The following is a 17,366-nucleotide window of genomic DNA, read 5'->3' on the forward strand; positions in this document are numbered from 1 at the left end:
CTTGAAACCAATTTCTTCTCCTCATGGAATACAATAAAAAAAAACATTCATAGTATGAGAAAATTAGCATCTTTTAGCCAACTATAACCCTCCAAGGTTGGTGGGAAATCAAGTTCTTCAATTGTTGCTCTGGGATATGAAACTATTCCATAATAGTACACAAAGAAAGTTGAAGATAGTGATGATGCAACAATGAACAAAGATCTATATCTGTAAATGCTTAGAGGAGCATTTGATTCTACCTCCATGTGAAAGACAACCTGACCAAATGGATATCATGGCATGAGTGAGCGGAACAGGTAACACAAGGTCATAATTGAAAGGTATTCAACAACAGATCATCTGTCATGTTATGATCCATGATAAGGTAAAGATACTTTCAAGCAAGACTGAGAATCTAACATGGGATATTGCCTGGAGCAAAGAACTGCAAATACTAGAGCAAAAAGAGGAAATGTTGAAATGATCAGCTGATAAGTAATAGCTTTAAGGCCCCTTATCAGAACAGGCTGCAGGCCTCAAGAAAGCAGCTTTGATCATCAAGGTCCCTCATCATCCAGGCCACACCCTTTTCTCACTGCTACTATCAGGGAGATGGTACAGGAGCCTGAAGACTGTAAATATTACAAAAGCAGCTTCTTCCCCTCTGTCATTAGATTTCTGAACAGACATTGAACATATGACACTGCCTCACATTTTCTCTTTATTTGCACTAGCTTTTTTTTAAATCTTGTCGTTAAAGAATTGTAATTTTGCACCTTGTTCTGCACAATACTGCTGCTGCAAAATAACAAATTTCATGACAAGTTCACGATGACAAACCCAATTCAGGTCATAACATGCAGTTGTCGTAGCAGTTATTTTAACTAGGTGAGGACCTACTTCTATTGTAAAAGGATCATTAGGAACTCACAAGGAATATAAACAAGAATATGAAGTAAACTGGAGATGGTGGAGGGATCAGTGAAGCAAAAGCTGTACGAATACATAAACAATGGCCTGCACCACTGAAGTTAACAGGTCTAAGGAGAACTACGGCTAACTGCATTCCACAAGTCAGCTTTCCCTCAATTTCCTCACCTAAACATTACAATACTGAAGTGGGCGAAATGAAATGCCAGTTCCTGGCACATTATTTAAAACTTTTTCTTAATTATTTAATAGATATTTAAAAGCTGCTGAAATTGATTTATTGAAAGGATTAGGTTAAGAAGGTTGACTGCTGAAAGGACTGGAATATCCACAATATTAAATATATAGACACCTCAGGTGTGAAAGCAAGATCCTCATTTCAAATGGATCTACAAGGCTAGAAAAGTTGGATTGGTGGCAAGACATATAGGGCAATGCAAGGCAAAATCAAGCACATTCTGACCTAAAAGCACTAAAAAAACCCAAAATGGAAGGAAATGCAAGAAAATTGGAGTAATAGGACTATAGTGACTACAGTGATAAAGAGAGAATTAAGAGATGTTAAGTAATTATAAGAGGAAATCATGATGTGTGCAGTTAAAGCAGGAAAAACATGGAGCAAATATCAGCATTCAATTCAAATTTCTGAAAGTATGAATGGAAAAGCTTACGGGCACATCATCCACTTATGTGATTAATGTATGGCAACCATTATATTCATGGCAGAAATTTAAATAACGTTAAACAGGAAAGCCTGTAGATGCTGGGCTTGTAGTACATAAACAGAAGTGCTGGAGAAACTCAACCAGTCAAGCAGCATCTTTAGGAAGTAAGGGATAACCAATGTTTCATGTCCAAGCCCTTCATCAAGCTATGAATAAAGAGTAGGCAGGCACAGGAATTAAATATACCAGATTAAAAATCAACAGCAAAAACAAGATTACAGATTTAAAAAGGGACAGAAATAGTCTTCAGTGTCTTGTGTTTTTTTTAAAATGATGAGAATGGATAATAACGAGAGCTAGGCTGCTAGTTGAGTCATCATGGCTACAAGCAGAAGGAAAATTAAGAGTGCAGTGAGAGTTGCATGTAGAATTAGTATGCCTGTAAACCAATGGATTATGGAAATGAAAAGACCAAGCAAAAATGAAGAGCAGCTTGAATTATATTGGGAATTAGGATAGCAAACATATCAGAAATGAATGTCCGGTATTTTAGGCAGTGTTTTGCCCAGGATTAAAGTCAAACGGATTTATTATTGATGTGTCAAACAGTTTGGAGTCAAATACTGCGAAATTACTGTGAGAGAAATGTTCAAGGTAAGTGGATTCAATGTCATGAATTCAACATCGACCTGAGGTTGACTTCAGTATTATCTTCTGAGGTTCAAAGTAGAGTACAGTACAACTCTGATTATCTGAAATGGTTAGGATCAGGCTTATTTCAAATAAACAGTATTTTCCGAGAACTGGTTATTTTTTTTAAAAAAGAAACAGCCCAGTTGCAACAGAAAATCACATGTGACAGTGATTAAACAACAACAAACAAGGGAAGACTTTTTAAGCATTAAAATAATGCTGGCCACCGCCAGGAGCCTGAGGTCCCCATTGCCAATGGCAGCCCAATTACCCCGGTCCAGCTCCTTAAATTTTTGGATAAATGAGGATTTCTGATTTGTTTTGAATATTCTCAATTTATCCAAAATTTTCTCGGATAATTGAGGATTTCAGAGAAACCAATTTTGCATATTCGAAGTTGTACTGTACTTTCTAAATGTCATAAAGCAAGGTGTAGAAAATGAAGATTTAAGAGTACATAGATTAAAACACAGTTCTAACAATAAAAAGATCAAATGGAATGCTAACATGATAAATAAGGAGGAGCACAAAACAATAGTTATAAATAAAAACAGAAAATACAGGAAGATCATATACAGAGAGCAAACAGAATCAACATTTTAGTATTAATGACCAAACAGTCACACTAGGACTTACAAAGATTAAAAAAAGTAATTGGAGCAAAGTATTGTGAGCACTTCTGTTCACATCACAAGGCCTGGAGATTGGGGGGGTGGGGGGGATATCAGGGTCTTACAGGCAAAAATTGTACTCTTGAATTTAGAAAGGAGTAATATCATTTTTTAGGATATTAAGGGGAAAGCTGTGCAGTCCAATCAGTGACACACTGCTATCAAATGGATAACCCGGATAACTAGGCCTTAAGAACCCAGTCTGAGTGGATAGAAGAAACAACTACATATTGGGATAATACATTTCCAATTCTTTTGCCAAAAGTTAACAATGCAGGTCGATCATTAATATGAATTATTCTGCTTGAAATATTCTATTAACTATTCCAATGCTATTACAGCACCAATGACCTATATTCATATCCAGCACTGTCCACAAGGAGTTTTGTACATTTTATGTGTGTTTTCTCGGCACTCTGGTTTCCTCCCACCCTATTATATATATAGGGGGTGTAGGTTAATTGGAGTATTTGGGCAGCACAAGCTCATGGGTCGGGAGGGTCTGATACCATGCTGTATATCTAAAATTAAACTATTAAATTTAATACTTCATAGGATTCAGGGTAAAGACTGTGAACTCAGAATTAAGTAAAAAAACAACCTAGAATTAATAGAAAATGAGATTGCAATTTGTATCACTAGAGACGATAAAAGTAGCATCCCAGAAATAGCTGTGAATTTGGAATTGCCAGCAAGGGAAGAATTCAGAAAAACTACAAGCATGAAGAAATTAAATGTTTGGAGATGTTAGCTGATGAATCTCCAAATTCTGGTAACCTTGTAATCCCCTGGATTGAAGGTTGATGCATTATCTTCAATTTGCCAAATTCCTTTAATTCAGGGAAGGTTCCATTAAATTGGAAAATAGAAAATGTAACTCTGATTCAAAAATGGATGCAGACCAACAGCAGGAAACTCGAGGCCAGTTAACTTAACACCTGTCATTGGGAAAACCTCAGAAGCTCTTAAAAGCATTTCAAGAGTCCACAGTAAAATTCAAGATAGTCAAGCAAAGTTAAGTTTTATTGAAAATAAATCATATACAAGTACAAGCAAATTACAGGCAACCCGTGCATTACTTCCATTCAGGTTGATATTCACTGATAGAATTCACAAAGCATGACCTAAAAACCTGATATATGGAACAAAATTCACTCTTACAGAATTCACATGGGAGAAAAAAAAATCAATTTATTTTAAACAACTCTAATTTCTGGATCATCCACAGATAATGTGAATTTGCATTATTGGGGGAGGGGGGGGAAAATCACAATATAGGCCATTTTCTTTGAATGCACATCAATGCCACCATCGCCCCCTCCATCAATGTGTCATGAGGAAGTCATCTGTAATGAAGTACCTTGAAGTAGCAAAATGTTTTGAATAAGGAGCCACACTGGGTGTAAGATTTTCAGCGAGCGTTTCATGTTATGGTAAAGACTATTGTAAGAAGGAAAAAGCTTGTGATATTGGCCTGGAAAGACAACTGCCTAGCTATAACACAAAATAAGCATTTTTGGTCTTTTTCTGTTGACAAGCTGACTATCAAGATCAATTGGCTTGGGAATGAATTACATCAACGACTTGAAGGGACCAACAATATAGTTTCTACGTTTGGTGATGCAATATAGGTAGAAAAGCAAGTTAAGAAGAGGATACAAGGAGGGTACAAATACATACACATAGGTTAGGTGAATAGGTAAAGATCTGGCAAACTGAATCTTCCCACAATGTGAAATTGTTAATTTTAGTAGTAAAATTAAAATAAGAGTCATCATCTGATTTTTGACAATGGCTGGACAGGAAAAGACAGAGAGTAGTGGCGGATGATTGCTTCTCAGACTGAAGGCCTGGGACTCGTGGCATGCCTTAGGGATCAGTGCTAGGACCTTTTACCTTTGTTGTTTGCTATCTATATCAATGATCTGGATGATAATGTGGTAAATTGGATCAGCAAGTTTGTAGATGACACCAAGATTGGAGGCATTGTGGACAGCGAAGAAGGTTGCAGAGGGAACTGGACCTGCTGTAAAAAAATGGGATGAAAAATGGCAGATGAAATTTAATGCAGACAAGTGTGAGGTGCACTTTGGAAGGACAAACACGGTGAATGGCAGAGCACTGAGAACAAAAAAAACAGAGACCTGGGAATACATATACAAAATTCTCTGAAAGTGGCATCATAGGTAGATAGGGTTGTAAAAAGAGTTTTGGCATATTGGCCTTCATAAATCAAAGTATTGAGTATAGGATTTGGGATATTATGGTAAAATTGTACAAGACATTGGTGAGGCCAAGTTCGGAGTATTGTGTGCAGTTTTGGTCATCTAACTCCAGGAAAGATATCAATATGATAGAAAGAGTGCAGAGATTATTTACTAGGATGCTGCCCGGACTTCAGGAACTGAGTTACAGGGAAAGGTTAAACAGGTTAGAACTTTATTCCCTGGAGCATATAAGAATGAGGGGAGATTTGATAGAGGTATTTAAAATTAAGAGGGGGATAGACCGAGTAAAAGTAGATGGGCTTTTTCCACTGAGGGAAGGTGAAATACAAACCAGAGGACATGGGTCAAAAGTGAAAGGGGAAAGGTTTAAGGGGAATTTCTTCACACAGATTGTTGAGAGTGAAGGATGAGCTGCCAGCTGAGGTAGTGAATGCAGGCTCAATTTTAACATTTTAAGAAGAATTTGGACATGTACATTGATGGGAGAGGCATGGAAGGCTATGGACTGAGTGCAGGTCAGTGCGACTAAGCAAAAAAAATGATTTGGCACAGACTAGAGGGGCCAAAGGAGCCCTGCTGTAGTGTTCTATGCTAAAAGATTGCAAAGCCATGAAATGTAAAGAGTGTCTCCAGTGCATGATTTGCAAAAGGCTCCATTAATACACAAAGTAATTAAGAGAATTAACAGAAATTTAGTTGCTGTTCAGGAAAGTAAATTCGAAAGCACAGTGAAACTCAAAATCTAACTGTTCAGAAGTGACAATGTTCAGCATCTGGCTCACTGAGCAATGTTTGCTTTGCTCTCTCTCAACCCATCAAGTCCTTTGGATAACAATAATATTGTGACATTTTAAAATAACAAGGAAATATATTGGTTTATTATCAGGGAAGAAGATCTAATAGTACACCACCAGATATCAATTCATATGGAGGCTCATAGTCTAAAAGTTTCGATGTGGACATCATCAATACCATCTCAGCAAGTTCTTCTAACTAAAATTTATACAGTACAATTTGCACCAATGGCAAAGGATGTGAACATTCAAGGTGGTCAGTGGGATGCAAATCAACTGGTGTGCTTTGTTCTCAATGCTATAAAAGAGTTAAAAACAAATACATTAACGATCTACAGGAATATTTCATTTCCAACTTGTGCAATGTAGAATACTGAAAATATTCAAGACATGAGGTGAGATGCAGACTACTAAACTTTGACTTTCCTTTGTAACCCTATTATTTGAGGTTTGTCTAGTTAAACTTCTAAGCTATGGCTATATTATTGATGGTGGAGAATGTTCAATGTCGCTAAAGTTGTCTAGGGTCAAGGGAAGGGAGGGAGAGGGGCAAAACTGAGGAATTTCTGATTCCTTCATTAGCAAATCACAATTGCAGAAAGGCCACTAATGAACCTCGGGGTAACACCTTGGGGAACTGTTGCTATTAAGGACAAATGGGGAACAAATCTGTAAAAGAAGAAACAACAACCACAAGTTCTCGGAGTTCAGGAATAAAAATGTCCACGACTTCTCACACTCATAATTTAAAATAGATAACAACATCTTGTATCCAGATACCTACCCTTCATCTTGGTGTGAATCTTCAGCACAGGGTCAAGACATACAGCACTGGGCCACCAAGGACGTCTACTGATCTTCACCCATACCAGATCGCCAATCTCAAACTTCACAGGAATCACTTTTTTTCGCTTTCCAACAGACTGAAACCAATGGGAGTTGGTCAGAACAGTATTTAAGAGAATATTGTTCTTCATTTCAACCTTGCAGTACAAAATTATAAATCAGACACATTGGCCAAGTTAGTTTATTTTAAAATCAAATGCTGCTCTTTATTATGGGATCCTTACATTTAGAAATACATTAATTTTGCATTTGGCTACATTTAGCATGTCTGAACTGCAAGAAAAGCCTTCAAAACATTACAAAGTTCCACAAATTCTTGAAGTTTCCACAAAATGGAAAGACAAATGTAACTCTGCTATTCAAGAAACGAGAGAGGGTTGAAGAGGGAACAATCAACCAGTTAGCCTAATAATTTGAGGGAAAATAGTGAATTTAATATTTAAGGAAGTAATAACAGGGCATTTAGAAAACAATCATTGGATTGGATAAAGTCACAAGGATTTCAAAAGAAAACTCATCTGTTAAGGAGTTTTTTTTGTTTGAGGGTGCAACCAGCTGATAAGGGCAAACTAGCAAATATGTTGTACTTGGATTTTCAAAAGGTCCATAATAAAAAGGTGACAGACAAAAGGTTAAACAAAATTTTAGAGCACATGAGTAATTAAGATTATATACATCCATAAATTGGTTTACAAAAACAGAAAAGAAGGTTGGAGCATGGTGACTGTTGGGGTGATGCAGAGACAAGTGCTGTAGTCCCAGTAAATGACCAAGGATATGGTCAATGGAGTGTCCTTTGGGGAAAAATGTAATGTCATCCTCTATGTAGAAAAAAAATTCTGGTCCACTATTTTTATAATGGCAGTAGATTAAGTGTCAGTGCTCAGAGATATAGTAAACAATTACTATGTTGGTCTTTATTGAAAGAATAGACCAAAATAATATCTTGCTCCAATTGTATAGGGCTTTTGTAATACCACAAGCACATGATCATTGTTGGCCTTTCACCTCTACCACTTTCTTGCACTACTGCTATTTTCCATGATTCCTTGCTTTCAAAATTATATCGATCTCTATCGTGAATGTGTTCTACAAGTAAGGCTCCATCCACTTCTTTGGAAATTGCTACACTTTGGTGAAGAAATGTGTCCTAATGTCCAGCCTTTATTTTGAGGTAGTGACCCACAGGGAATAAGGATTTGTCCATGATAGATGGTCACAAATTGAACACTAGCTTGCCCTACAAAGAGAATTATGCTGACAGGATCTATACTCCTGAATTTAGAAAAATGAGTGTCCTTCTTAGAACACTCAGAATTCTTCCTGTCTTAACAGAGTAATGCAGTGCTGATTATTCCCTGTGGGTCATTACTTCAAAATAAAGGCTGGACATTTAGGAGACATTTCTTCACCAAAGTGTAGCAATTTACAAAGTGCATGAAGCCTTACTTGTAGAACACATTCAACATAGATATCGATATTAGTTTTGAAAACCAGGAATCATGGAAAATAGTACTAGTGCAAGAAAGTGGTAGAGGTGAAAGCCTAACAATGATCATATTTAATGGCAGAAAAACCAAGAGACTGGCATACATAACCTTCTGGGGTTTTTTAAATGTTCTAAACAGCAAGTTATTTCTTAACCCTTTGATTTTTTTTTAAAAGAGTAGTAGATGGTGACTAGTAGTGTACCACAGTGATCAGTGTCTGGGCCTTAGTGCTCTACAACATACAAATTGATGAAGTGATTTCACCAAGTTGAGTGAGTGGGCAAATACGTAAAATTCACTACAAAGTGGATACATTTGAAATTATCAGTTTTGATGACAAAAGCAAAATGGCAGAGTATTATTTAAAATGTGATAAAAAGGGAACAACTGATGTTCAAAAGGGATCTGCATGTTTTGGACACCAGTCACTGATACCTGCTGTGCAGGTCAGGTCTAAAAGGTCTAAAATGTCTAAATGGCACAAGTATCATGTCTTACACAGCCTTGTGTGACAAATTATGTTGTGTTTGTATTATATAATAGATAAATTGGGGCAGGTTTTTTTTTTAAAGTGTAGGTCACATGCAAATGCTTTAAAACAGATCTTGTTTAAAATACTGGAGCTCTGCTAATGATAGACATGTCGGGACCTCAGAGCCTTTGCAAAAGCTTTGGAGAGTGCCCAAGAGACTTCACTAATGGATTATTGTTTACAAAAAGGCAACAGATGAAAGAGCTTGTTGGAAGCGTAGACAGTCTGGAGGGGAACTTGCTGTACAGTAGCAACAGCTGGGACTGGAACAGGACAAGCTGGAAAGCTTGTGGAAAACACCATTTGGAAGACGGGTTGTGAGTGCTTAGTTCAGTCTGGTCAAAGCCCTTGTGGTTCATGCAAGAGGAGAGGACTGGCTTTCTAATTTTTCACTTGAAATAAGTGAAACAAAAAGGAACTCTGTGGTGACCTAAAAGAAAGAGGTTATCATCTGGAAAATCCTAAGGGGAGAGGTTTCGTTGGCAAGACATTAAAGTGACTGATTAAAAAAGAATCAGTTGTGGGTGTCCAGCGAACAACAAGTCTCTCTCTGAAAACCAACAAGAACCTTCCTGAGTGGTAATCATTTACCTTTCAAGCACCAAAGCCTGTTAAATTCTGTGTACAGTATAAGAATTGCCTGCAACCAATGAAGTTGGAAGAATGAGAAGTGAGATTGGACTGTGAATCAAAGAACTTTTCTGAACTTATACACAAATGCGCTTAGAATTAGAAGTGGGTTAAGTTAGGTTAGTTAAGTCAATAGAGATGTTAAAGTATGATTTTGTTTTCATATTTAAAGATAATTAAAAGCAACTTTTGTTTAAGTAACCATTTGTCTTGTTGAACATTTATTTCTTCTGGGTTTTGGGGTCCTCTGGACTCGTAATACTTAACATTACTGTGCAGGTGTGACCTCCTTGCCCAAAGAAGTTATTTTGTCATAGCAGGTGTGCATAAAAGGTTAAACAAGACTAATTTCTGGGATAATGGGAATCGTTACAAAGGGGAACATCATCGATGGGAATGACTGAGTTAACATCATCATTTCAGAGAATCAGCAGTGATCTTATGGAAAAATGCAAAATTCTGTTAGGTCTTGACAGGATGGATATTGGAGAAGATGGGTGAATCGACAGTTCAATCAGGAGCCAGTGTCATGATATGGACATTTCAAAGAGAGGTAGGAATTCCTCCTCAACACTCCAACAGGGAGTCGAACTCACGGAACTCTCTACCACAAAATAATATAGTGGTCTCAATACTGAATATACCAAGCAGTGATACAGTGCCCTGAATAATGTTTGGGAAAAAATACACTTTTTTTTCCCCTGTGCTCCATAGTTTTAAATTTGTAATCAAACAATTCACATGTAATTAAAATGGACATCCAGATTTTATTCAAGGTTATTTGTATACATTTTGGTTTGACCATATAGAAATTGCATCACTTTTTTTCCCCCCCATAGTCGCCTCATTTCAAGACACCATAATGTTTTGGAACATTTGGCTTCACAGGTGTTTGTGATTACTCACGTATGTTTAATTGCTTCAATGGGGCAAGTATAAGGGAGCCAGGCTTGCCTCTAAGCTTGTGATTATCTTTGGAGTCTATAGTTATAATTTTTCAACACGAGGACCAGAATTGTGCCAATAAAGTCAAAGAAACTATTAGGAGGCTGAAAAACAAGAATAAAATAGTCAGAGACATTGCCCAAACCTTAGGATTACCAAAATCAACAGTTTGGAACATCATTAAAAAGAAAGAGCATATTGGTAAGCTCAGTAACTGCAAAGGAACTGGTATTCCAAGGAAGACCTCCACTGCTGATGACAGAAGAATTCTTATCATAATGAAGAAAAATCCACAAACACACGTCCAACACACTCTTCAGGAGGAAGGTGTGGATAGGTCAATGATTACTATCCACAGAAGACCTCATGAAAAGAAACAGAGAGGCTACACTGCAAGATGCAAACCGTGATATACATTTGGCTCTTGGGCAATTCCATTATGCCTCCTCACTTTGCTCTTGCCATCACTTTGATGCAGGTTAATTTTGGTCTCATCTGCCCACAAGACCTTTTTTCCAGAATTCTACAGGCTCTTTTAAATACTTCTAGGCAAATTGTAATCTGACCATGCTTTCTGTGGCCAACTAGTGGTTTGCAACTTGCAGTATAGCTTCTGTACTTCTTTTCATGAAGTCTTCAGAGGACATTAGTCATTAACATAGCCACAACTGCCTCCTGAAGAGTGTTTCTGATCTGTCAGACATACTTTTGAGATTTTTCTTCATTATGAGCATTCTTTTGAAATCAGCAGTGGAGGTCTTCCTTGGAATACCAGTCCCTTTGTGATTATTGAGCTCACCAGTGTGCTCTTTTTTCTTAATGATGTTGTTCCAAACTATTGATTTTAGTATTCTAAAGGTTTGAGCGATGTCTCTCACCGTTTTATTCTTATTTTTCAGGCTCATAACAGCTTCTTTGACTTTCATTGGCACAACTCTCTCCTTACGTTGAAGAAAGACAACTACAAAACTTAGAAGCAAGGCTGGCTCTCTTATACCTGCACCAATGAAGCAATTAAACACACTGGAGTACTCACAAACACCTGTGAAGCCAAATGTCCCAAACATTATGGTGCCTTGAAATTCGGAACTGTGTATAAACTCTAATTTCTGTATGGTCAAACCAAAATGTATACAAATAACATTAAATAAATTATGGAATGTGCACTTTTATTTCATTGTAGCATTCACTCTACGGAGCGAATAACGAAACCGGCAGTCGACAGGTTCATTCCAAAACGAACTGCTTTATTGTTTGCTCATTGAGCATTTTAAAGGTGCTCACTGAGCATTTTAAAGGTGCTCCCTGTTCCCGCTGCTGGGAATGGCAGTATTCATACTTCACGCGTGCGGGCCCTTTCCATGAAGGGAAGGGGAAAGATGCCCAGTGCCATCTTAGTATAGGCTGCTCCGACCATGCACCATGTTACAATCGGAGCCTGTTCGCCTGAACAACAAATACGTTGATCGCCACACAACTCTCCTACCCCCACCCCCCCCCCCCCCACCACCCCCCACCAACAACCCAAACTCTGCGCTTTCTTCTGTTTGGGCGGCCTGCCTCTACACTTAGGTGCTTGCACTTCAACTAGTTTTTCCAAGTCCACATGCACCAACTTTAATCTGACAATCATGAACACCTTCTCTTTACCCTCTACGTCCAACACAAATGTTGAACCATTATTCTTTACTATTCTAAATAGCCCTTTGTATGGTCGCTGCAGCAGTGGCTGGTATGCACCCCTTCTAACAAAGACACACTCAAAGTCCTTTAATTGTCTGGGAACACAAGTCGATGTTCGTCTGTATCAGGAGGTCGGGATAGGTGCCAGGTTACCCAGCCTTTCAAGTAGCTTGCTTAGGGTCGCCGTGATGTCTACTTCTTGCCCCCTCGGGGCAGGTAGGAATTCAATGGGGACTGCCAATGGGTTCCATAGACCAGTTCAGCTGAAGAAGCTTGCAGGTCTTCTTTGGGCACTGTGTGGATCCTGAACAGGACGCAGGAAAGCTCATCCACCCAATTTGGGCCTTTCAGTCTGGCCACAAGTGATGATTTCAAGTGTCTATAGAAGAGCTCCACCAGGCTGTTTGATTGCAGATGATAGGCTGTGGTGTGATGCAGCTGAGTTCCCAACAAGCCAGTTTCGGCAGCCCAAAGGCTTGATGTGAACTGGGCCCCTCTGTCCAATGTGATGTAGGCTTGGATGCCGAACCGTGCTACCCAAGTTGCGACTAGGGCCCTGGCGCATGATTTGGTGGGAGTGTCTGTGAGAGGGGAAATGCCTCTAGCCATTTGGTGAAACAGTCCACCATGGTGAGGAGGTAGTGTGCTTCCCATGATACCGGCAGTGGCCCTACAATGTTGATATGGTCAAATCTGCGGATTGTGGGTTTGAACTGCTGCGGGGGTGGGGGGTCGCTTTGGTATGCCTCTGGACTTTGGCTGTCTGATATTGAGTGCATATCCTTGCCCAGTTGTTTTTGAGGCTGTGCCACACAAACTGACTGGATATCATATGGACTGTGGTTTGGATGGAGGGGTGCACTAGGCTGTATACGGAGTAGAATACACGCCATCTCCAGGCTGCTGGGATGGGGATGGCCTGTGGCTGTATCACAAAGGATTATCTGCTCACCAGACACAAGGGTACATCTTGCAGCTGCAGGCCTGAGACTTGGTCCTGTAGCTGTGTGTCTCCTAGAATCCTTGTTGCACCTCTGCTAGTTCTGAGTAGCTGATCTCTTGTGCCAATGCTTGGATGGTTGGCATAGATAAAATGACTGCCACAACATTGTCTTTACTGGAGATGAGCTGAGTCGTTGTCGTGAACTCCAACATATACGAAAGGTGCCACTGCTGCTGGGCTGACCAGAGGGTCTGATACCTCGGTGAACACAAATGTTAGTGGCTTGTGGTCGGTGAAAGCTGTAAATGGTCTGCCTTCCAGAAAGTATCTGAAATGCCAGATCGCCAGGTAGAGAGCTAACAACTCTGTCAAAAGTGCTGTATTTCAACTCGGGTGGTCTTAAACCTCTACTAAAGAAGGCCATGGGCTTCCAGTGTCCATCCATGAATTGCTGTGTTTGATGCATCCACTGTGAGGGCTGGTGGAACATTGGTCCTGGGGTATACTAGCATGGCAGCATTTGCCAGGGACTTATTCATTTGGACAAAAGCTGCTTTGGCCTCTGGGTTCATGTGATGTCTTTCTTTTTACCCGACATCAGGATGAACAGTGGTTGCATGATGTTGGCTGCTGATGGGAGGAAGCGGCGGTCGAAGTTTACCATGACCACAAATTCTTGCAGCCCTTTGACTGTAGTAGGTCTGTTGAACTGTCGGATGGCTTCTACCTTGTTCGGCAGAGGAGTCACGCCATCCTTTGAGATCCTGTGGCCCAGGAAATCGATGGTCTCCTGCCCGAACTGGCATTTGGCTGTGTTAATGGTCAGTCCAAACTTGCTCAGTCGGGTATATAGCTGGCAGAGGTGAGATGTGTGCTTTGTACTGTTCCTGCTGGCGATCAGGGTGTCGTCCAGATATATGAATAGGAAATCCAAATCCCAGCCCACTGCAACCATTATGCATTGAAATGTCTGTGCCGTTATTTTTTTTTAGCCCTAAAGATATTTGCAGAAACTCAAACAGGCCAAAGGGGTTGATCAAAGCTGTTTTCTAGATGTACTCTGGCTGCACTGGGATTTGAAGATAGCCACGTACCAGGTCAACTTTTAATAAGATGTGAGCTCCATGTAGGTTGGCTACAAGGACTTGGATATGTGGTAGGGGGTAGCGATCCAGCATGGTGGCTTCGTTCAGCCGCCAACCCCGTCTGTCTTCGGCATCATGTGTAGCAGTGAGGCCCAGGGGCTGTCAGACCTACAGACAATCCTGAGCTCTTCCATGCGCCTGAACTCCTCTTTGTCCAGGCAGAGTTTGTCCAGGGGTAGTCTTTTCGCCCTTGCGTGTTGGGGTGGCCCTTGAGTGATGATGTGGAGAAGTTGAATGGGTTGTAAATTGTGGGAGATTAACTGTGGCAGATAGTGGGATTATAGAATGTGTATTGTCTCCTGTCTCAAGTAAATGCAAATTGCTCTTGTGAATTGGAATGTAGAATGCTACACCCCCACAGTACATGCGTGCGTGCACAATACAAGATTATTTTTACATAGTTTAAGATTTTCTGCACATTATATGCATGTGTACGTTATCGGAATGAAAATACAGTAATTGCTCATTCCTAATCCCAAATTAGCCCAACAATTTTCCTACTTCCAGCAGACTGCACCATTAAATTTATACAATTTTTTTTTTAAATTTTTCTGTTATATTTAGCAGTCCAATTTGGCCAGATGGTTAACTTATTTAGTTAACATTTATACTCATGAAATCGTCAAATGGGGGCAGTGGAGCTCAGATAGCTCGGATCGAGTGCTGAGTCCGCATTTTGGGCATCAGGAGCTTGGATGGGCAAGCGGTCATGGTGCGGGGAGGAGTCTACTTTTACATGGGTCATACAAAAAACATGATTTTTCAGCCAAAAAAAAAAGGGTGATTGACTATTACACGGTATTGACGCTTAAACAAGTATATATGATAATTTCATTTTCTGCACATCAACATCAGTTGAATACACAGCAACCTTTTAGAATATTCAGGATTATTGTTAATTCAAAATATGAAGCATCAGTTAATTATCAGTAACAGATAAGAATAAATCCATTTTGTTGTTCACCTCTTCCACCTATATTTTCACTGTTCCAGTTTGCCCTCCATAAAATTCAACAGTTATCTGGCAATACCCTATTTATTCTTTGGTTTATAATCCAAGAATTGCATCTAGTAGCTTTCCTACATCTTATGCAAGTGTAACATGTCATTGTCTAGCTCATCCTTTTTGACACGAGTGTACACTTCATGTTCGCCTGTCCTCGACAGTTCCCCTACAAATGAATTTTGGAAAAAAAACAATTAATCCTAATACTTCCACATTCAATTTTCTTCACTCTCGAGGGGCACACGTTTGAGAATGTTAACATATTATTAACATATTCTTTTATGTATCTTATGAAATCATATCATGTCAGTCCAATTATTGTGAAGATTCAGTTTTGTTGTTTTCTGTCATTGTTTGATGCACTCCATTTTCCTTCATCACCCACCACAGAGACCTTACTAAATAATCTGGAAAACAGATCAATTTCAGACCAGTGCAAAATAAAGGAGAGCAATATTCCAAAAAAGGAGAGAATCAACAATATTGGTCAAAATAGAAATAGGAGAAATTCTGCTTGGCCCCCAGTAAATAGAATCTCAGGGTTGTATGAGAGGTCTTGTATGCACTGACAATAAATCTAAACTTTGAACTACAATGAATACAGAACAAGTGACACGTAGTAATTGTGTTAAAGTAGAAAAGTCACTTCATCTGAGCATTGTATATTCTAATACAAGAAAGGAACAGAAATTGCAATGGCACTAGTTTTTAGTGAACCAGTATAATGCAACATTTTTTGTTAAGAAAAGGGGGCAAAACTCAGCAATACAAGATAGCAAGAATAGGGGTTTAAGAGATTAGTTGGACAAAATAAATTAGCGCAAAATATGAAGTTAGTAAGGATTCATTTTTTAAAAATGCGCATTTGAAGACAATTTAGCTTGATGGACTTTCAGAAAATACCCAAGTAATTAAACTAGAACTGATAGGATTAAAAAAAGGGGACAGCTACAGTTCTTACACAAATTATAAACAGTAGCACGAAAGCAGAGAATACTGGCGAAAACATTATTTTCTGATGGGAAGCAACCACATATCTCCTGCTGCTATGTACTAGCATCATTGCTCTTTTTGATGCAACAGTATTGACTGGGATGTCCCTAGTGCCAGCAGCTTAGATGGGACAGAATTAAGGGCATTCAGGAGAGTTTCTTGAACCAGTGTGAACCTGGTCAACTAGAAAGGGGACATATCAGACTGCTTATTAGCAAATGAGCCTGGCCAGGTGATTAGAGATTCAGTGGGGGAACATTTTGGGAAGAGTGATCACTCTTCTTTAATTTTAAAGGTAGTTGTGGACAAAGACAAGCTCGCACCTTAGGAAAAAAAAACACAAAATTGGGGAAGGGCAAATTATTAAGAACCAAGGAAAGAAAATGGGGATAACTGTGATTGGGCAAGTTCACCACTGACACGAGGGAGTTGTTTAAGGACCAGCAGATTCCTGTGCAAAGAAAGAATAAGAATGGCAAGGTAATGAACCTTGAATGATGAGACATGTAATGAATTTAGTCAAAGGGAACAGGAGACATATACAAGGTTCTGGAGACTACAAATCAGATAAATAAAGGAATAAAAATACTGCAAGAAAAAGTAGGGCATTCTAAGGCCAATAATGACCATGGAAGCAGTATTAAAGAAAATCCTAAGGTATAATTTGCATTAAAAACAACAGGATCACAAGGGAGAGGACCACTCCAGGATAAAGGAAGGGAACTTATGGGTGAAGTCAAGGAGGACATGGACAGTGATAGTAACAAAGAATGCTCATGTGTTAGAGCACTGTGAGCTCAAGAAAGATGATGTTGGAACTTTTGAGGAGCATTAAGGTGAACAAGTTCCCTGGGCCTGATGAGATACATCCCCAGCTATTGAAAACGGCAAGTGGCGAGGTTTTGACAGAGAGCTTTGCATTCACACGAGCAACAAATAAGCTCCCATGGGATTGGGGAGCAGCTAATGTTGCACCTTTGTTCAAGTGGGGGGGGGGAAAAAGGATAATCCAAGAAATTATAGGTCAGTAAGGTTCGCTCAATGGTAGGGAACATATTGGAAAGGATATTTAGGGATAGAATTTATGCACATTTGGAAAGTCATGGTCAAATTAGGGACAGTCAACGTGGCTTTGAATGGCAGGCCATGTTCGACAATTTGATAAGAGTTTTTTTTTGAGGTGATGACAA

At 39.3% G+C, this 17,366-nt stretch overlaps 1 protein-coding gene across 11 annotated transcripts in view; it reads right to left on the reverse strand.

Annotated features, from left to right (window-relative positions):
- Nucleotides 1-17,366, reverse strand: part of LOC138743475 (uncharacterized) — a 192,718-nt gene that overhangs the window by 135,586 nt on the left and 39,766 nt on the right. For all 11 annotated transcript variants that reach the window (XM_069898910.1, XM_069898911.1, XM_069898909.1 and 8 more), the window contains one exon: nt 6,748-6,886. In XM_069898910.1, the coding sequence (XP_069755011.1) occupies nt 6,748-6,886 (139 nt within the window). The remainder of the gene's footprint in view (nt 1-6,747; nt 6,887-17,366) is intronic.

The sequence above is a fragment of the Narcine bancroftii genome, chromosome 9, assembly GCF_036971445.1.
Source record: "Narcine bancroftii isolate sNarBan1 chromosome 9, sNarBan1.hap1, whole genome shotgun sequence".
NCBI classification, from domain to species: Eukaryota; Metazoa; Chordata; class Chondrichthyes; order Torpediniformes; family Narcinidae; genus Narcine; species Narcine bancroftii.